The 26,831-nt window shown below is 36.8% G+C and overlaps 1 protein-coding gene across 1 annotated transcript in view; it reads right to left on the reverse strand.

Annotated features, from left to right (window-relative positions):
• The window catches only part of LOC132161263 (transforming growth factor beta receptor type 3-like), a 116,887-nt gene that overhangs the window by 16,525 nt on the left and 73,531 nt on the right, over nt 1-26,831 (reverse strand). The window contains exons 4-11 of the mRNA XM_059571203.1: nt 25,574-25,711; nt 11,789-11,972; nt 8,552-8,714; nt 5,645-5,792; nt 2,818-3,007; nt 2,036-2,328; nt 1,151-1,306; nt 45-191 (exon numbers count right to left, since the gene is read on the reverse strand). Coding sequence (XP_059427186.1) covers nt 45-191; nt 1,151-1,306; nt 2,036-2,328; nt 2,818-3,007; nt 5,645-5,792; nt 8,552-8,714; nt 11,789-11,972; nt 25,574-25,711 — 1,419 coding nt within the window. The remainder of the gene's footprint in view (nt 1-44; nt 192-1,150; nt 1,307-2,035; nt 2,329-2,817; nt 3,008-5,644; nt 5,793-8,551; nt 8,715-11,788; nt 11,973-25,573; nt 25,712-26,831) is intronic.

The following is a 26,831-nucleotide window of genomic DNA, read 5'->3' on the forward strand; positions in this document are numbered from 1 at the left end:
TGTAGTACCATTTATGAATACTACATGACATGTAAACATCATACCAAGATATTCGCACGATGTCCGTTTTCAGTTGCAATTCTTTCTGTCAGATCCGGATCTCCTGGTATTACAACATCTCCTGTCTCCATATCTTCATATTCAGAGGGCAAGCCGCTTCCATCCTTCTGTTCTGATTGGCTAATAACAATCTGTCAATCACAGACACACTTAGTTCATGACTTCTCAATAATAAGTCTAAATAAACCCAACAATTTCCTAGAAATCGTACAATTTCCTCTATAAAACTCTCCTTCGTAATGACATTTTTTCACTCTGTTGCTTAGCACAGATACAGTCAAAGATAATCGAAATGCATCCTTGCCAAAGGTCAACATAAACCCAACAATTTCCTAGAAATCGTACAATTTCCTCTATAAAACGCTCCTTCGGAATGACACTGTTTCCCTCTGTTGCTTAGCACAGATACAGTCAAAGATAATCGAAATGCATCCTTGCCAAAGGTCTCCCGAAACAGATGAGAAAGCTGGATTTAATACATGGGAATGCACAATTTCAGCAATGCGACTCCCAAGGCAGATGAAAAAAAAAAAAAAAAAACCCATCGCAGTTCTCATCGAAAAAAAAATATGCCAATCCATTCACATTATATTATGAGAATCACCTCCCTATGTGACCTCAGAAGAGTGTGTGGGTGCAGAGGTGAAAGAGACTAATGGAGTGACATTGATTCACACAAGACTTGCCAGTTTGTCATATGATTGTCATTGCAACAACAACCTCTTTTGATGCTTTCTGGATCTTTCTCTGTGAGCCAGTACTGTGCTCTGACCATACGGGTCGCATCGTTGTAATTGCCCTTGAGGTTTAGAGTTCATAGTAAAGGATAAATATTTGGGAGGTCGCCCAGTTTATTTAATGGGTTCAAGGCTAAATGTGTTGTTAGGAATTATCACAGAAGATCAGTTGAAGTGAATCATCCCTTTTGGGTGAAAACACACTTGCAGGACCAATAAACAGAGAAAACATATACAGCATGTTGGAGGGGACATTGACCCTGAATACCTGCATGCATCAGACGAAGCAATGTGAACAAGAACTAGATTTCACAGTCAGATACTATTGATTGTATATTTGCTTTAGTACTCACTGAATTGATATAAAGGACCACTGGGCTGGAGTGGGAGGGAATTTTGGTGGTTTGGCAGCCAGACAGGGGCGTCTCCAGTATATAGTGAGTGTTGTTGGAGGTTGCTTTGCATTGGGAATCCTGAAGAGTGATGTTGGGTTTTCCAAACCCATTGGCCTGTGAGGACATTAGAAAAACATGGATTCAAAGGAAAAATAGCAACCTTTGACAACATATCAAACAATACATTTTATCAGTCCTCAAGGTATTGCTTTGTAAATCTGAAACCCGTTGCTTGTTTTAGTTTCTGACAGTGACAAACAAAACTTGCAAGCTGGCTTAACTGCCAAAACAGCATTTTGATTGTAGAATGAGGGTTTTCTCTTCCTCTGAAGTGGTCTATTACACCACTCTTTGGTTTCTGACATCATTGCATATGGCCCACATATTCTGGGAATATTCACACTGCATCAGCTTGAGAGAATGTATCTCACGCACCATTTCTGCACTTTTTTAACCTTTTTATACTGTTCTTACCAGTGTTAGAAATGTTACTTTGAAACTATCTATAGTAGTTTAATAACACTTAAGCTACAATTTTTAAACAAGTACAGTAGTACTCTACTAATAAAAGAACAAAAGAACTGAAATGCATCAAAGGTGTTTAAACACACCCCTTCAAAATTTTAGGCTCAGAGGTTTGTTTTTGTTTGCTAGCTTTTAAAAAAAATAAAAATAATACTTTATTTTAGCATTAATGCATTAAACTGATCAGACCAAAACAAAATTTAAATCTTTTTGAGCTAATGAAAAGTTTTAGCAGTAGTCCCACTACTCTTAGTAAGTTACTCCGCAATACTCATTCTCACATCTCAATATTTGTGCGTAGGTTATGATTCCTGTTACCTGTAGAGTTTCCTTGTCAATGCTGACCACCATTTTGTTCTTCTCACACTGCACACTGAATCCTACATTCGAAGCCCCCTGCTGCTCCTCGGGACCCCCAGCCTGATGACTGTGCTCCTCCAGACCCCGTGTCAGAGGTGGGAATGACAGGCCCTGGTCCATGGATGGCAGGAAGGGAAACGGGAACCTGTTCTGTGCAAGGGAATCCCGGGCGCTGGGCTTAGAAAGTGGGCTGGTATTGAGGAGAATGGACAGCTCTGGTGGGAACATTCCCTCATCCATGATCCCTAGATCTGGAAGTGACAGTAGTTGAGATTGAATCTGATTGACAGCTTCTTCTTGTTAATACAAATGCAAGGAAATCACACACAAAGCCAACACAGTAATAACCAACTCACATTAGCTTGTGATATGTATAGTTATTTTTAGCAATGCTGATTTTTTCTTTAGTGACTTGAGTATTTTTATCTTGTTTTCCAGTACAAAATACCACCATATAAAAACCAACATATTAACAATTGTTGTTTTTTTTTGTTTTTTTTTTTTAAAAGACCTATGTCTATAAGAAAATTGCTTTTTTATATACAAGCAGTTGTTTTAACACTAGTATTTTAACTTAATGTAAATAAAATCTACAAAAGTTCACTTCTGAAATAAATCTATCTTGTTTTGAGGATGTTTAGTGTGAGTATTGCATTCAGTTCATTGGGTTTATTTATAATTAAGACTTATTTACTAATTTAGCGTAATGTACTTTTCATATCTTCAGTTACTGCTCTTGCCTTGTTCTCTGATGCGCAGTTTGAAGTGGTTGGCAACAGGGGTGTTGGTGTAGGAAGTGACGGGTTTGAATCCATTCTCCTCTGCCCACTGGATGAGAGCCTGAGATCCTGCGGGCAGCTTCTGTTTCACCGTCTTTGACACTTGCATCAGCCTTTCTGTGTGTTCACTCAGGCTGACGGTATCTGACGTCTGAGAAGGACAGAGGGGAAGAACAAAATAACACACATTCACTTCACATGCGGAAACATAAAGAAATACAGTCAGAAGTGTTCGTTCTCTGAGTCCAGTTCAACTCCAAATGTGTTTTTCTGAGACACATATCACTACTCTTAAAGAATAAGCCAAAGTTGTTCTTGTTTTCATTAACATATCCTGATCTAATACCTTATCATACGTCCAAATGAACATTCGCTAAGCCCCAAATGGAAGTAAAGAAATGTTGGCCAGAAAAGGAATTGCAACATAATTAATGTTTTCATTCACTACCTCACATTGATAGTGTCAATCTGTTTGCAAATTTGCCTCTTGTGCATTCCTGTGTATCTTAATATTTAAGACTACAGTATAATGCACATATGCACATTGTACATCCCTGTGTATCTTAATATTTAAGACTACAGTTTACTTTCATGCACATTATTTTGTGTTCTATATTTAATTTGTATATTTTATTCTTATATTTTTATTGTTTACTTTTATTTCATTGTTTCATAGCTATATTTATGTATATTTTCATCTGTGTTGTATTCTTTATTAATTGCACTGTCCATGGAGCGGACCTGACTCACATTTCACTGCTGATTATATATGCTCTATATAATTGTGTGACTAATAAAAAATCTTGAATCTTGAATGTTTTAAATCTAGCTGCAAGAATGGTAAGAGATCAGTGCCCAAATGCCAAACAATGCATACATTTTGAGTGTAACTTTACCATCAGAACTAATTCCTAATTCGTTTTTATGTTGAATTTGGCTTGATTTCTCTTAAGGTTAAAGGCTTAGAAAATGGATAACAATATTCAAGCTGTCAATAATTTTGTTTCCAATATGAAATAAAATTTAAAAAATTATGAACGCAATGTACTTGGATTCATATGTCTGAGCTTATAACATAAATATGCAGTATTAAAATATTCTATTGTCATATCGATGCAATAGAAAAAAAATGCAAAACCTTTTTTTTTTTTTTATCACATGACAATGGTCTTCATAGCAAAAAAAATTGACCATCTTCCATTACATATATATCTGTAGTTTCGCCAAAGTGAGTCATGCTGCTGTTGAACTATAACCAATTTACCAGGTTCAATTTGATTGTGGTTTGAGATGCATCATATTACATAGGAATGATATGTTAGCTTCTCTTTGTTCTCTGTTGGGTGTGAAGGACAGATAGTTCTCATTCCCAGCCGTGTTTCCCACAAATGCCTCACCAGGCTAGACGATGAGCTTGAGCCAATCTGCCAACAGTAGCAGGGCTTTGATTTTACAAGGCTGTGGATCGTATCACAAGCATAACTCACATTCTCCCATGCACTAAAACACTGTAACTGATTCACTTGGACACAGATATGTTCAATCAAACTAATTTACGGAGACAGATGCTTTTCACACCATCTTAGACATTCACATAAAAATTCTCTAATGAACTTCATGACTCTTTGACTGCCAATGCCAGACTACCATAGCATAATGTAGGAAAAACTTTAACCCGAAAGTTTAATTCCGAAATTTGGAGAAATTTCTTAGTTAACTAATGAATCTTGGAGCATGTCTCTTAATTTCTTAAATTTCAACTGCTGCCATTTAAAAATATAAACATTCTTATATAAAAACTGCTGTTGTCTACTCTACTGTTTTGGTTTCTTTCTTTGTATATTCAATGAGAGATCAGTATGTGAAAGAATCACACTGTAATTGTATATAAAGTACTTTTCTCTACATTGCTCTTTTCCAGTTCAGAAACACATCCATAAGTTATCATATAAACACCTTAAATCTCTTAAAAGTAATGTGACTTTTCATAATGACACTGCAGATTTTTTCTGGTAAGCAGCACATAAAAACGCACAAATATTTAGCATTAAATTACGTGGTGTGCGCAATGGCTTTCCAAGAGCAGTGCAGTGACAGTGTCAGTGGTGCGAGTCTTGTGCTGCGCTATCTGAAACCGGCAGCCAGACATTCCCATAATTCATATTCTGAAGTACCATGCCAACACTACAATAAAAACACTCCAAAGGCTCTGGCTGAAGAAAAACTCGCTACACTGTTATTACTCTGTTATTACTCCATTTCATGACAGGCCTCCAGATCTAACAGTCATTGGATCAACTTGCTATCTTTTGCTCCTTCTTTTGACACAGAGAAAAAAATATATATATAGTTTACTTACCAACTATAAAAAAGTACATATTTTTTGACAGTAAAAACATAATCTTACAACCTTGAAAAAAAACGAAATTGTGGTTTTCAGACTTCCTCAAGCAACATAATACACATAAAATAACATAATAACAAGAAAGCCGTGTAGAAAAAAAAATGTTCTTTCAAACACAAACAAAAATCTGTATATAACAGTAGTTTTTATCTGATCCTGATTTATCTGATTACAGCTGGACTTTTATAACGACATATAATTTTATAAAAACAATCCTGCTAAAAATGATTTGCATAAAATTCAATCTTTAATAAGTATGTTTGTCTTAAACTTCCTTTAACATTATAAATTAGCATGTTAAGCAACAATATAGTCGTGAGGGACTTGGTGTCTTTGCATTTACATTATATATTTTGCATGTAATCAATAATTGCGAAATCATACCACAATGTCCAGTTTTCCCATGACGCTGTGGGCTTTGATTACCCAATTCACTGACTTCTCACATTTCAGAAGCAACGCAACGTCACGATGGAGTGGGGCGTCACCATCCAGCGGCCTTAAATCCACAATCACATCCACCTGGAATGCACTACTCAGAGAGAAAGAGAGAGAGAGAGAAGAAGAAGGAATGGAAGGAAGGCCATAAGAATTTTGGAAAAATTCATCTTCGGTTGTAACATGTTTTCTGCGTCTCGCCAATTGATTAAAAATCTGGAGCACTTCCTAGATAGTAAAGCTGGACACATGTGAAACAGACCACATAACGCAGTGCTGGGATCCATCATGATGCTTGCATATTTTTTAGATCTGTTTTTTATTTTTGAGTCACTATTAGGCAATAATGAGTGATATTGGCAGGGGCGGAGAGAGTTCTACCCAGCAGAGTTTTCCAAAATCAACAACACCCTAGTTCCTGCCTATTTCCAAATAAACTTTACAGGAAACACAATGACAACCTAAAATGACAAATACAAAGTGACATGCACGCACATTTACACAAGAAAGCTAACACCTACCCATGAGCGCCACATACACACACCATGGTATACTAAACACAGAAACACATTTATTCATAGTATGTACAGTCGTGGCCAAAAGTTTTGAGAATTACATAAATATTAGTTTTCAAAAAGTTTGCTGCTAAACTGCTTTTAGATCTTTGTTTCAGTTGTTTCTGTGATGTACTGAAATATAATGACAAGCACTTCATACGTTTCAAAGGCTTTTATCGACAATTACATGACATTTATGCAAAGAGTCAGTATTTGCAGTGTTGGCCCTTCTTTTTCAGGACCTCTGCAATTCGACTGGACATGCTCTCAATCAACTTCTGGGCCAAATCCTGACTGATAGCAACCCATTCTTTCATAATCACTTCTTGGAGTTTGTCAGAATTAGTGGGCTTTTGTTTGTCCACCCGCCTCTTGAGGATTGACCACAAGTTCTCAATGGGATTAAGATCTGGGGAGTTTCCAGGCCATGGACCCAAAATTTCAACATTCTGGTCCCCGAGCCACTTAGTTATCACTTTTGCCTTATGGCACGGTGCTCCATCGTGCTGGAAAATGCATTGTTCTTCACCAAACTGTTGTTGGATTGTTGGAAGAAGTTGCTGTTGGAGGGTGTTTTGGTACCATTCTTTATTCATGGCTGTGTTTTTGGGCAGAATTGTGAGTGAGCCCACTCCCTTGGATGAGAAGCAACCCCACACATGAATGGTGTCAGGATGCTTTACTGTTGGCATGACACAGGACTGATGGTAGCGCTCACCTTTTCTTCTCCGGACAAGCCTTTTTCCAGATGCCCCAAACAATCGGAAAGGGGCTTCATCGGAGAATATGACTTTGCCCCAGTCCTCAGCAGTCCATTCACTATGCTTTCTGCAGAAGATCAATCTTTCTCTGATGTTTTTTTTGGAGAGAAGTGGCTTCTTTGCTGCCCTTCTTGACACCAGGCCATCTTCCAAAAGTCTTCACCTCACTGTGCGTGCAGATGTGCTCACACCTGCCTGCTGCCATTCCTGAGCAAGCTCTGCACTGGTGGCACTCCGATCCCGCAGCTGAATCCTCTTTAGGAGACGATCCTGGTGCTTGCTTGACTTTCTTGGACGCCCTGAAGCCTTCTTTACAAGAATTGAACCTCTTTCCTTGAAGTTCTTGATGATCCTATACATTGTTGATTTAAGTGCAATCTTAGTAGCCACAATATCCTTGCCTGTGAAGCCATTTTTATGCAACGCAATGATGGCTGCACGCGTTTCTTTGCAGGTCACCATGGTTAACAATGGAAGAACAATGATTTCAAGCATCACCCTCCTTTTAACATGTCAAGTCTGCCATTCTAACCCAATCAGCCTGACATAATGATCTCCAGCCTTGTGCTCGTCAACATTCTCACCTGAGTTAACAAGACGATTACTGAAATGATCTCAGCAGCTCCTTTAATGACAGCAATGAAATGCAGTGGAAAGGTTTTTTTGGGATTAAGTTCATTTTCATGGCAAAGAAGGACTATGCAATTCATCTGATCACTCTTCATAACATTCTGGAGTATATGCAAATTGCTATTATAAAAACTTAAGCAGCAACTTTTCCAATTTCCAATATTTATGTAATTCTCAAAACTTTTGGCCACGACTGTACTTTGTTATGTGAAATGGATGTCTGGAAAGACCTCCAGGTGTCTTTCAACAGCAGATTAAATCATATATGCTACCATTCAAAAGTTAGGGGTTGGTAAGATTTAGTTCGTGTTTTTGAAAGATGTCTTTTATGATGATTTTACCTGATCAAAAATGCAATAAAAACAGTAATATTGTGAAATATGATTATAATATAAAATAACTGGTTTCTAAAATATTATTAATTTCTGTGATGGCAATGCTGATTTTTTTTTCAGGAATGCTTTGATGAATAGAAATCTTATTTTTTGGACCAATGCAAAAGTATTTACTTTTCCATCCCTCAATTTAATGCATCTTTGCTGAATAAAAGTATTCATTTCTCTCAGACAATAATAATGACCCCAATTTTTTTAATGGTAGCGTACATTAATTGTATTTAATGTGAACAAAATGCATATTGTTTGCTCTTCATTTTGTTGTGCAAGCAATTAAAAGCTAAGAAAAAAATTCAATTTTTGCGTTCCAAATTGTTGTTGTAATTACAACTTCTCAGCTTCCAAAATGAGTACAAACTTTTAAGAATAACCTGAACATTATATTAACTTTACTCTGCAGGATCTGTATTACAGAAACTTCTTCATTTTTTCCTGACATAAGAAAAAAAAAAGATATTTTTGTAACACAGGAGAACAAAAAGGAATGCGGTTCAACGGTCTTCTCCTCACCTGCTGGAGTTTGGTGCCTGGAGCTCAATGATGTGGACCTCCTGGTCATGATCAGGACCTGAGAGAACACACCCTGTGGATGGCTGGGGCTGGATGTAGCTTGCCAGGTAGTTTAGAGACAGGAACTTGTTATCGATCTTACAGGTCTCGGAGAAGACGGGGTCTGAAACAAATATGAGATACGTTTAGGCTAAGGGCTAGACATTTTGAGGACACAGACATGTTTGACACATTCACCACATTAACCAACAGTTAGTTACAGTCCTATAATCTTATATTTAGTATAATTGCACTGGAACATTTCACTGTTTGTATCACTTGGCTTGTCTGTATTTGCTCTGTGCCAGACCACAGCACAAGAGCAGGAATGGAAACAGAGTTTGTTGGGTTTTTCATAGTGGTCGAAATATTTTCAATGACCACTGGTGATACTCATACCTTAAAAGCAAGTTGGCCAAATGCCAAAATCATGTCAAAATATATACAATACTGTTCAAAGGTTTGGGGAGCGGTAGGAATTTTTTAAATGATAAGAATAAAGGGTGGAATATTATTACAATTTAAACTGTTTTCTAACATTTTGTGAAATGTAAATAGTTTCATATTTTATTATTATAAAATATTTAATATATATTTAATTAGAAAATATTTTGCACAGTTCTTTTTCATTTTTTTTCTTCTTTTCTTATGAAAAAGCATTTTTTTAAAAATCCAAAAGAACAGAATTTATTTTAAACAGAAAATACATTTATAATAAAAAATAAAATCAAAAGTTCTTATGATCAATTCAATGCATCCTTGCTGAATAAAAGTTTTAATTTCTTTCAAACAGCCAACCAAATAAATAAATTCAAATCTTACTGATTAAAAACTTCTGATCCAAAAACTAATATTAATATAATTAATATAATTAACATAGACTTGCTAAAATAAATAAATAATAACAATAATATTTTTAACAACATTTAATTAAAACAACAATGACGATATTCTCTCAAATGACCAAATATTGGCAGATTAATCCCTTATAAATTCTTATTAATCAGTGAAAACACAGTACACTGACAGACTTGTCCAGTTGCAGAAAAGAAAAAAACTGTTCCCTGCAAAAAAGAAACTATTCCCTGAAAAATAAATAAATAAAATCCTCTCCGCTCTTGAACACCGTTTTCTTTGCTCCTCCAAAAAAGAGATAATGGCTCTTCTCTTTGCCCCAGAGAAACAGAAGACAGATGCTTCCTTATTTGGCCATTATGCTTTTGGACAAAGCGCAAGGGTGTTGAGTGTGAACTCATCATGAAAAGGTTGGCATCTCATACTCTCGGCTCTTTCTGGCTCTTTAAGGTATTGGGGGAAAGAGGGTTGACTGTTCTCTGCAGCAAACAGATCGGAAGCATGTCCCTCTCATGCCAAGCTACAAAAGGGTAGAGATAGAGTAGAAGGCCAGAACTCTCCTGTAGAGGTAAACACAGCCTTTTGAGTCAATGCCAAACCCCAAACTCAAAACGACATGGGGCCAAATGTTTTACGGGCCTGACCGAAACAGGCTCAGAGACTGGAAAGTGTACTTTGAACGATGCAGTCATTACTTTCTTCTAGTACTTGAATCTTATGTTCTTTTGCGGACTGAAAAATGAGCACCAGCAGTTTAACCGGGCAACCTGACAGCAGAGAGATGCTGAAGTCAGACGTGTAGCTGGTTTGGTCTTAGAACTCAGCAGGGGAAACACGATGGAGTCCTGGGTGAAACACACTGCCGGATCTCTCCTTTTTTTCTTTCTTCAAACAAGTCCTGCGGCTCCCTGCGCTAATGGCGCGTATTTTGCAAGTATCTGTTTCTACTTTCTCTCTTTCATGCCCTCAACAAGTAAACAACAAAATCTATATGAATGTGGCAGCCATGTCTGAAGTCCAACAGTCGGTTTCAAGTTAAATTCCCCCAAACCGTTTCCTTTGAGAATAAGCCAACCGCCCCCTTACAGCTCGTGTCATCGGGCAGATGGCTGAGATACTTTGCCATCTTGCAGGGCTTCCTGGTACTGATATAAATTTGGAATTTCTGTTTTGGGCTCTGTTTTCTTTTGTGCTTGTTCTATACCTTTCCTGCCAAACTTTCCCCTAGCACATTCCCTTTTTCCTCTCGGTCTGCTATTCTTCCTCATCCTTCTAATTTTAAAAGGACTGTTGTGAAAGGCTTCAGGTTTGGCAAAGGGCCCGTACGCACAAGCTGCCTGGCAGTCAAGAGTTTTTTGCCTGAAACTCTTCCCGTATGTGTACTTGGCCTTTCCATCAATTCTCCATCACTCGGTTGCTTACGAGTCTGACAGAAAAGAAGGGAGTGACACGCAAGCAAATCAACTGATACAAATGAGAGGCAGAGAGAAAATCTGCCATTTTTAAAAAGCCCACAGATTTTGTCATGTTGTTTTTAAATGAAACTGAATGTTGCCCGGTGTAAATCAGAATGACTTGAGGTGGCTTCTTTGGTATTTGTGTTATTACCCATGGGTTTGGTTACTAAACACAGTCAATAGGCACCATTGAGAGTGAATTAAGCAGTGAATTAAGTTCAAAGGCAACTAGAAACACAACACATTTTCTTAATCAGTATTTGATTTGAAGTAATCAGTTTGATTTTCAAATAAAAACATCCTTAAGGCAAAATAAATGTATTAATTACTTTAGAAATGCTATTGTTTACCAAGTGGAAAACTGTCTTTGGCACTGCAAACATTTATGAAAGAGCAAATAAATATTTTATATTAGTGCTGTCAAATGATTAATCGCATCCAAAATAAAAGTTTTTGTTCACATAATATATGTGTGTGCTGTGTATATGTATTAATTATATATAAATACACACACATACACTATATATTTTGAAAATATTTACATATATTTACATGTATATATTTATATAATTTATATTGTATAAACATAGAACTTTTTTAAAATATATACATGCATGTGTTTGTATTTAAATATACACAAGACATAAAAACAGTACAATTATATGTTATGTAAATAAAAACATATTTTGGATGTGATTAATCACAATTGTTTAACAACACTGTTTTATATCTATCTTTTTTTTTTTTTACAAAAAAAGACCAACATACTGATTTGAAACTTTGTCATGCACTCAGAAGTATATTAATAATTATTATAAAAACGCTTTGAGCAACAGGTACCTAAAAAGGGAATTCTAAAATGTTGTGTGTGCTCATATTTACATACCCTCTCCAACTTTGATGTAGACGTCATGGGCCATCTTGAGCTCGCTAAAAGAGGTAACTGCATGATAGCGCTGATGGGCCCAAGAAAGCAGGTGCTCATTGCCATGAGGAAGATTTTCCACCTTCACCTCACACGACTCCGAGAAATTTCCTGCCTCAAAGTGCACTTCAGATCCTTCTGCAACCTAAGAAATCAACAAAATAAAGCCGTTAACACATTTTCTAAAACAGCGGTATTAATTTCTTGATTCTGATTGGTTGATTGATCAATTTTCAATAACTAAACAGCTATGTAGTAGTTCCAGGTTTAATAACTCCCAGTTTCATATCACTTTGACACATTAGCTTCTGATTTAGTAATGGAAATGTTTAACAATTTTATTACAAAGAGGAATTGTCAGGTTTTTGCTGCCTGAGCCACCCAACAATACAATACAAACCCCTTTTGTTAACTTGTGGAGTGTTTTTCCCCCTTGACAGTTCAGGAGACAAAGATCTCTCTGTTGTTGAAGACAGGCCCATAAAACTCAAAGCTGTATTGATATGCACATCCCATTTTACAGCAAGAAGCTCTGAAGTAATAAAATATAAGGGCAAAACTATAGATTATGAGAGGAAAGGAAAAAAGGTATCACAACAGGCCTTTCCAAAATGAAACCTTCCATGCGATCTTTGCCAAAACACATCTTTAACACTCTGCCCTGATGGTTTTTTGAAGCCGTCTTTGAATGTGTGCTCCATATTTTCACACATGGTTCTCTTACACAATAAGGTGTCTGCTTTCCACTGTTTATATAACACACTGCTGTGCATCAGAGGAGGCGAGCAGGAGGTTCTTTGGATGGACGGCACACGGCTGAGATTAGCCTTATAGACAACATATATACACGCTTTCACACATTCACACCATCAAAGTCAGATTTTAAGGGGATCAAATACTTCATGTCAAGCAGTATGCAGCATTTAGACTCTGCAAATGTGCACAGAATACTATACATTTGCCAAAATATGCTGTATACACATTGATAACGCTGCACAAAACACTATCACACAATGCACTCATTCATTTTCATTTTCCATTGTTTTATATTCATTCAATCCTGTTCATTAGTTAAAGTATACTGCTATTACATTCCAAATATGAGCTTAATGTATAGCAGACAGTGAGTGTTTAGATGCAGCATGCAGACCTATTGTCCATGTGGAAAATAAATAAAATCTGACTGCAGATTGCAAACATTATGTACAGATGTGCATCACATGTATTACAAAAACTATTTTTGTGCATGTGAAGAGCAGCATTTATTCTGGGAAATGCAAACAGCTGACAAAAGAAGTAAGTCACAAGAAAACCAATAGTAACTTTACAAGAATTTGAACTTTTATTTTTATTAACTAGAAATGGAAAAAAGTATGTAGAAAAGATTGGTGGGAGAGAAATGTCCTGCAGTAATTTGCAGTTTGGGAATTACAGGATAAGGTGTTCAATATAGGAATTATTTTTTGTGCTTTGTGACTTTAATAGAGAAAGCACAGCCCCTTTAAAAAATGCAAAAAATGTTGAAATGTTGAAAAAAATGCATGTTCTATGCGTTCTGAATTTTAGACAGAGATCAGTTTACTTTTTCAACTGTGTTTTCAATTTATTACTTTTCACTGTATTTGAGCTATCATTTTGACAATAAAAAGATAATTACTCTACAAGTAAACATAGTTTGACAGAGAGCAAGCGGGAGCAGTGTTAGTGTAGTAGTGTACAGGAAGAATAACACACTTCACAGCTGTCATAGCAGCTCACAACTGATGAGTCTTGTCAGCATAAGCACTGCTGTGTACTTGTGCCAGCTAACCTCTCATCCAGGATACTCTAACTATGTGTTATGTGCTTGATTTCCTTAAAATGCTATGTTTAAAGAATGAGATGCAAATTATAGCAATTACAGAGAGTTTCATGCGAGTAAAAGACCAAAGTAGGGTAAGAAGTGGGTAAGAAAAGGTGTGTGTTTTAATTTAATAGTTGTGCATATGCTCTTGTAAATGTATGAAGCATTGTGTTGTGAGTTTCTCTGCATGTCGACTAGGGCGGGCTTTGCTCCGAAAGTCCTCCCCTTTCAGCTCCAAATGGACCTTGGGTCCACATGCTCCATTTCAGAGAGATAAACATTCACATATGTTGAAAAACTCGCCGTACAGCACCACACAGCCAAGCACAAGGTCTAGACAGACCATACTCATTACATTTCCATGCTTGTGAGGTTTTTTCCACTCATTTCTCTCTCTCTCTCATTCTCCCAAAGGTGTTCTTTCTGTGCTTAGCTGGCCCCATGCTGGCAAACCCAATTAAACTATTATATCACACCGCAGCTTTGATACGAGCTGCGCAGAGAGCCAGACAGCCAATCTGAACTACAGCCAGGGACCTGTGTACTATTGTGCTGTGACAGACAGAAGAGGTGTAGTACTGGAGAGGGAGAGATACAGAGAGGTATATGATGTGCTGAAGGAGCTGAGATCTGTCCCGGTGCATGATCCAGTACCAGGAGGAACATCTGCTCGACCTCTGGATGGCTATCCAGGCAAACTCCCCATCCTTGCCAGAAGTGATACATTTCAAAAAGAAAAAAGCATGAGGCCGTTGATGAATTTAGGTCTCAGTTGAAGGTTATTTTTAGGGTTCCTCTGTACTGTAGATAGTGTGTTGAACTGTGCAGTTTTCCTGTTAAAGGAATATTTAGGGTATGTTCAGTATATGTTAAGTTCAGTCAATAGTATTTGTGGCCTAATGTTGAATATAATAAAAACAACAATAATGATATCAACACATAATTTTTTATTATTAGAATTTAATTTCTATATTTACTTATTTTAAATAAAACAAAGTTTTATTGTTAGAATTTTATTTGTATATATTTTTATTATTTTAAATTTTAGTTTTCTTAAAAAAAATATATACATTTTAAAATGTCATTTATTCATGTGATGGCAAAGCTGAATTTCCATGCTCAAGAAAAAAATATTTTATTTCTTATGTGCTGCTTTTCTATTTGAATTTATTATTCTATTCATTCATCTTTTTTTTGGGAAGGGGGGTAATTTTTCAGGATTTTTTGATTAATAAAAAGTTCAAAGAACAGCATTTATTTGAAATACAAATATAGAAATGTATGTCTTTTATATGTCTTAAATATATGCATTTTGATCAATTTAACACATTAATGCAATGATTAGAGGAGAGAGGAGAGGAGAGGAGAGGAGAGGAGAGGAGAGGAGAGGAGAGGAGAGGAGAGGAGAGGAGAGGAGAGGAGAGGAGAGGAGAGGAGAGGAGAGGAGAGGAGAGGAGAGGAGAGGAGTTTCTTCTGGCAAGCCCAACTGAGCACAGAGGAGTTTATCGATTTAATTGCAGGGATAGGGCTGTAATTAGTCTCAAGGAATTAGAAGGAAAAGCCCAAAACTAAATCAGCTCCAAGCTTTGGGAAAAGTTTCAAACCTCAAGAATTCCTAAAGGGAATATGAAAGCAATAAACCCACTCTGGAGTTCAGCCAGATCCCCGACCCACAACCCAAAACCATCTGCATCCCTTCCAAATCCATCAAACTCAAACTCAGATGATTAACATTTTTAAACGATTATGGCATATAATACAACATGAATCTAACTTTTAGTACGGAAATCATAAATACAAGTTATATGATTGCCATCAAAGCTTTAATATGAGAGATGATTAGTTTAAATACCGCATCTGAGAAGGACGCACTGTACATTTTGAAAAAAATATCTGAAGTAATAATAACTTCAGAGTGAGAGCTAAGTAAAAACACTGTGAATTACCGTACATAGACTTTTGTAAACAAAAATAAAACCGAGAGCAATTAAAAGGCAGGTTACTTTCAACAGTGTGTCTCGTGAGTGATGTGGTAAGTGTCAGTAAAGTGAGTTTAGTGTGTGCTGAAAGCTGCAGCTCACCTTTATTGAGCATAATTAGTGGTGTGTGTTAACAGCAGAAGCTCTCCGCGGGAGGCATTTGCCTAAGGCTGTGAACCCTCATCCCAATCCCAAAAGTCAGTTCTTATTTCTGTGTATTTATGAAACAGGATCCAGGGTAATAAGAAAAAAACTGAATTCAGACTATTAGATTATGCTTATATTTGTTATTCCTACTGTAGAAGCCTTTTTCATCACAGCATCTCAAACGTAACTTCTGCTTTTAATTTAAATATAAATATCAATAATTCAAATATAAAATATAATAAAAGCATTTTTGTATATAAGCGAAGCATACAAAATATATTAATTAAAATATTTTGAAAATAAATATATTACATGTTCTCAGGAGTGATTATGCAGAAAGCCCTTAAATGGAGATGGTTTGGGTGTATACAAATTTATAAATTAAAATCAAAATCAAAAATATCTAAATTAAAGGGTAAGAACAAATGTATGCATGTATGCGACTGTTTAAAAGAAATTTTAGCATGAGAAACTTTTCTAAGACCATTTTTTTAGGCCATTAGTAGTGAATATGACCTGTTGAGTGACACTGCTCAGCTTTGCACTGTATCTTTCCAAAAATGATACAAAATGACTAAAAAGATTCTGTCTACTGAACAGTGTCTGTACTGGAGCATGAGTCTGATTTGAGAAGAATGACGTTTCCCTCAGTGTCTTGAGTGTCGTTGCTTTTCAGTCCTGCTCTTCTCACTCTCACTACAACCTGTCTGGAATATTTCAGCAGGCTTAACCCTGCATAAATCTTCCTGTTTATGCCTTATCTGTCAGTAAACAGGTCCAGACTGGAGCTTAGCCCTGGGTTAGCTCAGCGATATGAGCTAATGTCCATGCTCTGCTCTCAGGAGTCTGACTCTGTCTGAGGCTCACGGGAACACTGAAAGGACCTGTGAGGTAACCTGACGGATTCAGAAATGTCCTACAAAGCTGCTGAGTCTTACACAGCCCAACTAAATATCACATCATTCAGCCAAACCAAAATGTTTTATCTACTTCTGCTGAGAAAGCAAGAACAGCCTGACATCTGGCATTTGCTGATCCAAAGGTTTGAAAAATTGGGTTATGAAATTTTACACCTCACTGCTGCCATGGTTTTTACACTGGTTTTGCAATGCTATCTACTGTACATTTACAGCAACATTTGCATAGTTACCATCACACCTATGTCCTCAGAATGTCTCAGATTAACATCTGTCCTCCACCTAGTACCCCGCAAGCTTCCTAAAAGCATATTTCACTGGATTTCCTGGACCGTCTGCTATCAACATCTACATATTACAACCATATGTTGAGAATAAGAAAAGATGGCGTGCCAAATGGTTTATATCAATTATAAGCGCACACTAATCTCACTATGAAATGCTCTCTTCTTGAGAAAGCACAAATATCTGTAGTAGTTGATGAAGGGAGAGTAAAGAGATGCAACGTGAGCTTTGGGGGGCCATGACATGCTGAAGAGATGAAGATGGTAAAAAAATTTGTGGGTGATTTGTTCTGCTCACTCCAGAAACGAATCAAATTCCTGGCAAAATTCCATGGTCGTGTTCCTGTGAACTGGAGAGAGAGACTGCCGTGGAACAAACAACCCCATCTGTCTGCAAGCGCCACAGAAGAGCGTTCCTGCAGATCAACCTCCATCGCAAAACCAATATTAGCCCCGTAATGGTTTCAATTAAAAATCAGAGGGAGAGCGAGACTGTTTTTGCTAACTTCCCAAGGCAATGAAAATCAGGAAAACAGCCACTTGGCAAATACTTAAATAAATTTACAACAGCCAGACTTTTTAAAATATTGCGCCATCATTTCATAAACATCTGCCAGATCGAACACAGTCCCCAATTTAACAAGACACTGCTGAAGATCACAGTTTAGACCAGAAAGAATTTCCAGGCTGCTTACTGCTGGTTTGATGCTGGTCTAGTCTGTGGATCATAGTAGCCGTCTTGTTTACTACGGTAAGATTGCATCAGGCATCCGTATGCTAGTCTAGAACTAACTCTGTTTCTTGTATACACCATTTGTTAAAGCAGAATGTAGCTATTAGGTTGCAAGCTCTCTGTAAATGAATATGTAGTTGCATAATATGACAAAGTTCAACTAAGTTAGTGGCACAAAGTGCTCCTTTAACTTTAAAACCAGGCTGAGATGTAACTTACACACAGATGGTGCAGCCGGCCCAAGAAATCAGTAACGTGACATACAGCCAAGTATGGCGACCCATACTCAGAATTTGTGCTCTTCATATAACCCATCCAAAGTGCACACACACAGCATTGAACACACACACACATACACACTGTGAACACACACCCGAAGCAGTGGACAGCCATTTATGCTGCGGCGCCCAGGGAGCAATTGGAGGTTCGGTGCCTTGCTCAAGGGATCCTCAGTCGTGGTATTGCTGGCCCGAGACTCGAACCCACAACCTTAGGGTTAGGAGTCAAACCAACAAACCCTGGCCGTGAAGCTGCTTGACCAAGAACGCTATAAGTGTATTGAAGATAGCAATATTCCATGCTGATCACAGCAATGAAAGTACAATATACGCCAACTGTTCTGGTCTCCTTCAGACAAGAACAATATTTATTTCAAGATGATTCTGATATACAAGCATCCACCCATGTCCCCCTTCAGGCTCTTTCACGACTGGTGGTAAATTGGCAATGGCGTCACAGGGATTGTGTTTTACAATGAGATGTTTGGATTTCAGGGCTTTTGTTTTAGGGCCGGGTGATGTATACAAAGCAGCCAAAACCAGCTTTCTTCTCAGACTCCAGGACTCCCATCTGCCTCTTTGGACCTCCAAGTGCTGGAACCAGAAAACAAGGGTTGGCAGGGCTAATCCACAGACAACCAGCCTTATAAAGCCATTATTCAACTGTAAAAATGCGCAGCCAACTTTGAGGGCCAGAGACGTGGAAAAACCTGGTTGCAGGTTCAATGAAAAATAAAGAAAAGAAAAAAATTTTTTCAAAATGTAGTTGAAAATGTGCCAAGTTCTTAGAAAAAAGTACTCTTCATATTCATGTGGGTTTTGATAACATTTTCTACTATTTTCATCAAAAGTTTAAACGTCATGTAGTGTAACCATCAAATGCAATAATGTATTTTCTTTTCATCTCACATCTTTTTTGTTTTTAAATATATTTTTCACTTAAACACAATGACAAATTTGAGCTATTCACTTTCTTTCTTTGAATGAGTTTATTTTTTCCATTATGATATTAAGACAGTGTAATATGCAACATGCATGACTTTATTGAACTTCAAATTAAGAAATTGAAAACAGGTTTACTGATGTCATTGTATGATTGATTTTTTTTTTTTTTTCAGATTTAAACAGAAAATGAGTTCATGTCATTGACCCTGAAGTAGCTGAGTTGAATTAGTTGGGTTGATTTGTGCCTAGACATGAGCAGATGTAAACCCTCTGCTTCTACTCCAGCCATGTTTGTAAGTTTTAAACAAAATCACACAAGACTTGGCTCTGATGCTACACACTCTTGAGCCATCTGCTGCAGCTATGTGCTGGAACTGAGTTCACTTCACAGAGCGTCGAGCCGGAAATAGTTCCGGTGTGGAACAGGGTGTGTGTGTGTGTGTGTGTGTGTGAGCTGCTCTACGAAAAGGATGAAGTCTGTCAGTGTGTCAGGATGCCTGGCAAGGAGGTTCTTCTTGTAAAAGTGTGAGCTCATTGCCCTGGCTGATCTCACACTAACTGTGAGGGCTGTGTGTGCATGTGTGTATTCGGATGATGTCATCATGAGACTTGGGCTAATAAAATCAAAGCCAAGAGCAAAAGAAAGATGTGAAGTAAGGGCTGGAGGTACGTGCTGACAGCTCAACAATGGGATCAGGTCCTTTTTTGCAGTCCTGACTCATTATTAAGATGTTCCAGGAGACACAGGGTTTGAGGAGTAAAGTTCCCAATTGCAACGAAAGGGCCAACAGATCACATCATCAGCTCACATAAGGCACTAGTATTTCTGTGGTATCAGTCAAAACTAATGGTCAGTTTACTTTTCAATGGAGAGAGAGAGAACATCTATGCCAAATAGGCACAATTATTAACTGATTCTAATAGTCTTGAAATGGCCAATGTATCAATACCGATATAACACACAAAGCAATATAGTCTCTCACTTATTAAAGGGATAGTTCACTCAAAAATGAAAATTGTGTCATTAATTACTCACTCTCATGTAGTTCCAAACCTGTCAGACCTTTGTTCATCTTCAGAATACAAATTGAGATGTTTTTGATTAAATCAGAGAGCATATGACATCAGTGGTTCAAAGTAATTTTATGAAGCTATGGAAACGCTATGAGAAAACAAAAATAATGGTGGCGGACTGACCCGGAAGAGAAGAAATCATTGAATTAAGTTATTTCTGTTTTCTTTGTGCATAAAAAGTATTCTCATAGCTTCATAAAGTTACGGTTGAACCACTGATGCCACATGCTCTCGGACTTCCTCAAAAATATCTTAATTTGTGTTCTGAAGATTAACAAAGGTCTTTTGGGTTTGGTGATGTTGCTGAAGTCACATGGACTATTTTCACAATGTCCTCCTTAATATGTTTCTCTGCCTTGAATGTGGTATTGCATTTCTCAAAAAGCTCTCGGATTTCATCAAAAATACTTTAACTTGTTTTCCGAAGATGAACAAAGGTCTTATGGGATTGGAACAACAAGAAGGTGTGTAATTAATGACAGAATTTTCTTTTTTGGGTAAACTCTTTAATGTTTACTGTTAACAATAGTTTGATGTTAGCATGTTGCTAAATTTGCATGCCGTTTTTAGGCAGAGGCTGTTTTTGCTAAGTACAAATAGCAATGAATGCCATTTAAACTACTGTTGCTTGGCAAAATGTGCATTATTTATGCCCACTACTGTAGGAACCAGCTAGGCATCTCCTTGTTTTTAATGGCAAAATATTTAAAAACAGAAAAGAAAAAAAAGGGGGAAAAAAAGAATATCTTTAACATGTAGCATGTCAATTCTATGTGGCATGTAAGACTTTCTTGCTTTCTCTCTTTGTATGTGTTTGAGAGAATCACAGAGTGCTACACACTGGAATATTCTGTCCAAAAAATATGCTATGTCTACATTGTATTTGCGCTCACTATAAACACTATAAAGTGTAGGCGAGTGAAAATATATCTGAGCTAAGCGTATTATTAGCCTCAATCAATGGCAAGTGAAATCTAACCATGTTGAGGGTTGATTATTGACATATCCTTTGTATTATATTTTTGGATTGCCTTATCCACAAATGAAACATGTGAAACTGATCTAGACAGTATCAAAGAAGGCAGACATATTTGTAACATTTTAGTAACTCAGTTTGCATTTAACAAGTCAATTATATTTGTTATGAGCACTTTGAGGATTTGTCTTGGCCACACCACAGCTACCTGCTGAAGAATCTGTTGCAAACACAATCTTCATCATTTCTCATAAGTTGCCCTGGGCTCCGCCAAAAACATAAACATGATCTTTAATAGCATTACATACAAAACTAGACATTTACAAGAGCGTTGCCTTGCTAATAAACGTCAAAGGATGACCTCAGCATGTTCTCCTCTAAAATATATTTTGCCCGTAGTCATCTGCCTGAAATTATATGAAGCCGACATAAGAATACATCCAGTCTCTACAGGAAATAACTCAATTTGCGGTCTAGCACAATATTACATTTTTCTCATCCATAATCTCAGCAGTATCTGAAAACTGAGCATTGGTTACAAACCAAAAAAAACGTGCTTTACTTTACTTTGGTTTCATTCTGTGCTCAGTTTTTGCCATGCAACAAGACTGAAATATGTTGACGGGCAGTTTTATAGAATAAATAGTCCATTCCCACACCCAGGTGATGAATGACAAGCGATTAGAATTTTGGAGGAAAAACTGAATCTAACATGGTCAAAGTGGACTGACTCACATAAAGAGAATTTAGGGTGTAGTACAGTTGGACAACTCTCTGTGGCCACTAAAGGGGTTATGAAGACATTCATAATTTTGCCAGTATGCATGTTTCAGAAAGTTCCTTACATAGACAAAGAAAGCATGCATTGGATTTGAGTATGTAGAGTCACTTTACATCCGCATTCACAACATAAGCAGGAGAGCAGAACTTGTCCACACAGATGGAAATAATAGTGGCACTCTGCACTACATTCCTCTGGAATGCTACGGTTTTAAAACACATTTGAAAATGATTATTGCATAGAACCGCTAGCTATATAAAGGTATTTACAGTGTATACACGGCAGGAAGAGTGTGACAGTTAAACCAGTGAGGCCTCTTGCTCTCGCTGCATTGTGATTTTCTCATGTGATAGGGAAAGGGTGGGAAATTAACATCCATTACCAGCCAAATGTGGGTGTTTTGGTGCATAATTTGTTTAATTATGTAATAATAGTCACGGTTGCGGGCGTCTTGGATTGGCCTTTACAAAAAGTTCTCATTTAGTAACAATGATGTGCAGCATTTGCAGAAGTTTCTATTATATGGGATTCAAATGAATCTCAGGTCCATGTAAAAGAACGCAAAAATGCCTGTTATTGCTTGTTATGGCTAATTCATACTGTACTGACAGACGCAGAATAATGTGCCAACCACCCATTTACCATATGCTGCTACTCAGACATTTCAAAAGCCAGTAAATGAGTGCCACTGATCTCAAAAAGACTGAAAAAAGGTGGCAAAACGTAATTGGTTGAAGGTAGCCAATACTACAGATACTGTAGGAGGAGTGTTGTTATTGTAAACTAAAACTAAATCTATTACAAATTGTTTTCATTAATTAAAACAAAGCTGGACAAAGTATACAAATATTAGATAAAAAAAAATGTATGCAAAAAAGTTAAATGGAAATTAGAAATGTTGCCTAAATGAAAATACTAAAAATAAATAAATAAATGTATGTTAAATAGAAATAAATATGAAATAATAATAATAAAAATAACAGCCAATTCAAAATATAAATAAATGCTGCAACAGTATATAAATAATATTTAAATTAATCCTGGATAAGAGAAGAAAACGCTACAGCTGAAAAATAAAAATATTAAGCTATATTTGCATTATTACCTAATGTTATTTTGGTATTAGTAGTAGTAGTAGTAGTGGTAGTAGCAGCAACATTTTCCAAAAGAAGCAGCGTAAACAATAACTATGAGGTTGTTGAAAAAAAAAAAGGTGCGACTCCACTTTCAAGACCAAGGACAGTGTGAATGCAAATATAATTTTTTTTTTTTTTTTATTTTGCTTCCATTTCCTTTTTTAAGTGGAGTTATTTCAGAGAGGATTATGAATAAAATGACAAAAACACAGTGCGAAATCATCTACAAAGATTTAATACCTTTTCTCCAATTTCACAGCTATGTTTTTCAGTATTGCAAAAAAAACACAAAATCTAATACAATTCTGCATTTGGCTCAATTGGCTGGTGGGTAAAAAAATAATTAGCGATGCTATGATCGGAGATACTGAGCAACCCTCTTTCTTTTTCTCATTAAGCCCAGTGCTCTCCTGACTAAATATGGTCGGCTGTTCAGGGGGTGGCTTTCTTTACTTAAACCCCCTTCCCAGCTCTCCTCTGAGCTCCCTCGGTGCAGTGAGGAACGCCCTGGATCTTGTCATCTTGTTATTTTAGGTTAAAGAGGAGTGAAGTAACTGCGCTGTTTCACAGGATGGCTGGAAAACAGTAAAGTTGTCAGGGAGAGTCTTAGTCGCTGATCTCACTAGTCTATTATATATTTGTAAGTAATACTGATTCGATCAAACCAGTGTCTAAATTGTTTCCACAACTCCATGACAAACATATGAAAGAATCGTTCTTTTTTTTTATTGTGAATGCCCTCTGCAGTACGGTGACTACAAAGGGTTTGGATTTAAAATAGGTAGATACAGATTTTGATCATGTTCCAGATGTTTTGAAAGCACACTTGCAGAAAAGAAAAATCTCAGGAGCCAATCTCTTAATATCTCAGTTGTTTCTCCTAGATAACAATGGGCTCATTCATAAAACAAATGTATGAATCTCTGTGTAAATCTAAAAAAAAAAAAAGTAAACTCTCTCATGCAGTGGCATAGATATAATGGATATGGATGTATGAGAAAAGAAAAACCTTAATTTAGATTTACGCCATTTTCTTGTTGTGAGTGTTAAATTAAATTAAATTAAATTTATGCTTTTAGCAGATGCTTTTATCCAAAGCGACTTACAGTGCATTCAGGCTATCAATTTTTACCTATCATGTGTTCCCGGGGAATCGAACCCCCAACATTGCTCTTGATAGCACAATGCTCTACCAATTGAGCTACAGGAAAACAAAATTTAAAACAAATTTAAATAAAAAAAAAAATAAATAAATAAAATGAGTGTTAAAAACTGTGATGTAACAGAAACAGTAATATATCATTTCTTTCATATTAGGCAAGGCAAGGCAATCCTTATCGAGATGCATGGTTAAATTTGTTCACTATAAGATCGTCAAGATGCATACAGAATATAGAATTTCTATTACATTCCAACTTTAATATAAAAGGTGGTAATATTCTGTACTCTGATTTGAATTATTTTTAGTCCTGTAATATCAGCCAATTAGTTCAGCTATCTAATTTATGATCCGTTAAGATATTTTTAAATCCAAAAATTGTCCATTTAAAGCAATTACAAGTTTCCTGTTAATCAGATTATTTCTGGTCTACCACCAAGTTTCATTCGGATCAAGCTCAAACAGATCGACTGGAGTGTTTACATGTAGGCTTTTCAATCCCATTATAAACAGATTATTTGTGTACATGTAAACACAGCTATTGAGTCGTCCACATCAATCCGCAAAACTATGCTGATGGTTTTACAAACAGTTTACAAAAATCTGCTCTGCTTGTGTCTCATAAAAGAGGCTGTCCTGCTGCTCAAAGAAACAGCGCCGAGTCATTTAATACGTTTCCTCTAGTTTCAATAGAGATCACATACATTTCCACAGACACAAAATTCTGCAATCCAAAGTCATAAATCTCAAAATTAATATTACTTATTTTTCTTATACTAAATAATCTAAGCCATACTATTCACATTAATTCTTTAATAACACTTTCACTTCGTGTCAACAGTTGTCCCATTTTTGTTTCATCTTAGAATAAACATTTGATACAAAGTTGATGCATAGCTGAGAACTAAACTACTAAGAATTAAACAACGAAAGAGCACCCACTGAGCGTTAAGTGTTTCTGTGGTGAAAGCGTTTGGGTAAAGCAGTGGGGAACAGAGCGAAGCCACAACTAGAGTATGAACCTCGTCACCGTCTCGTCACCAAACATCCGTCAGGCAGCATGGTGAACATCCACAGACTACAGCAGTCAATATAAACCTGTGAGCCTGTGCCAGATGCAATTACACAAGCCTCTGTCTAAAAGATGGTTGTGTTGGCATGGGGTGTGTTTACGTGTGTATGGATGTGTGTGTGTGAGCATGTTTGTATTTCCTCTGGCTACACACACCTGAATGCATCTTTGAGCGAGTAAGACCTCTGCTGACAGCAGAGTGGAGAAGTTTGTTTGAGGAAGGTAAGACGGGCCAAAGAGAGTGTAAATGAATTGTGTGTTTAAAGATATGCTTGGTGATTTGGAATGAATGAGAATCTGAATATTCATTACAGGGAAAATGTGGATGGAGTTGGCTCAGAAGCGGTGCCGGGGAGGATGGGGAGACAGACAGGGATGTGATAGAGAGATGGTTTGAGAGTCATAAAGCAACTCAGACTCACATGGAAGATGCGTTTGACTCCTGAGGCCAGTTTCTCTGTCCGGAGCTTCCAGAGGACAGGCTGAGGGGAGTTCAGGACGAAGACCAGCGGTTTCTGGTGCACATGCAGGGACTGGATGGGCCGCAGATGTAACGCCACCTGAACACAGCAAGGAAAGGGGTCAAATGAGAACGGCTAAGAGAGAAGGGAAGTGAGTGCTGAAGACAATGAGAACATTCACTAAAGACAGATAGGACCAATGGGGCTCTGGACTGTATAAAGACCTCAGAGCTTCAGCTGTTAGAAAGACTTTTAATTTTAAACTATGAAATTCTTGATCTTGAGAAGAAAAGACAAAATTAGATTTAGGGAATTCATTAAAGTAGCCTTACATTGTGAAAACAATTTATAATAGAAAATTTCTGGGCGATACAACTCCTATGATATCATAAAAAGCCTCAATAAAATATATAGATTATTGGGGGGGGGGCTTCTGACAAGTTCGGTATATTACAAAAAGACATGTGAACAACAAGTAGAAGCATTTATATTTATAAATAATTATAATTAGAATATTATACTAGTGTTTACCTTAAAAGACACTTTGAAATTAACATTCCTTATGCTTAAAAAAAGAAAAGTTAAAAAAAGTATTTACAGCTGATAATAATCACACCTCTAATTACAGAGCTAATTTAGAATTCAAAATGTGAAAAAGATACCTATATTTACAAATTTATAAAAAAAAAAACACAATCAATCAAGTTAATAAAATGCTTATAAAATATCATGAGAGGGACTTTTTTTTAAAAAATACTTTTTTTTTTTTTTTTTTTAACTATGAAACACTAAAAAGATTCTCAAACTCATATTTAAACATTAACTTTTTCTTTTTTTACTTTTCTATATCTGATCACTCTTATTTGTCACTGACACTCTAAAACTGAGTTCCCATTTGCTCTTGCGTGGTAGCCTACATCTCACATCGTATTTTAAGCACAAGACAAGCTGCATATTTCATATGTGCGAGTAGCCAACAGCTATAAAAATCATGCTAGACAAAGCTTTTATTTATATCATAAATAAAATACAGTTCACTGAAATCCCCCTACGACTCCATTTGCATATGGTGACCCCATGTGTGGTTTTGACCCCAATGTGGAAACCCGCGGTGTCACAAAAACTTCTCATTTCCTCCAATCCAAACGTAGAAACAGTTCTTTTCTAGTAATGTTAGCGCCAAAAACATGACTACAGCAGCACTGTGGACGCCTGTTAC

Source organism: Carassius carassius, chromosome 17, assembly GCF_963082965.1.
Source record: "Carassius carassius chromosome 17, fCarCar2.1, whole genome shotgun sequence".
Classification (NCBI taxonomy): Eukaryota; Metazoa; Chordata; class Actinopteri; order Cypriniformes; family Cyprinidae; genus Carassius; species Carassius carassius.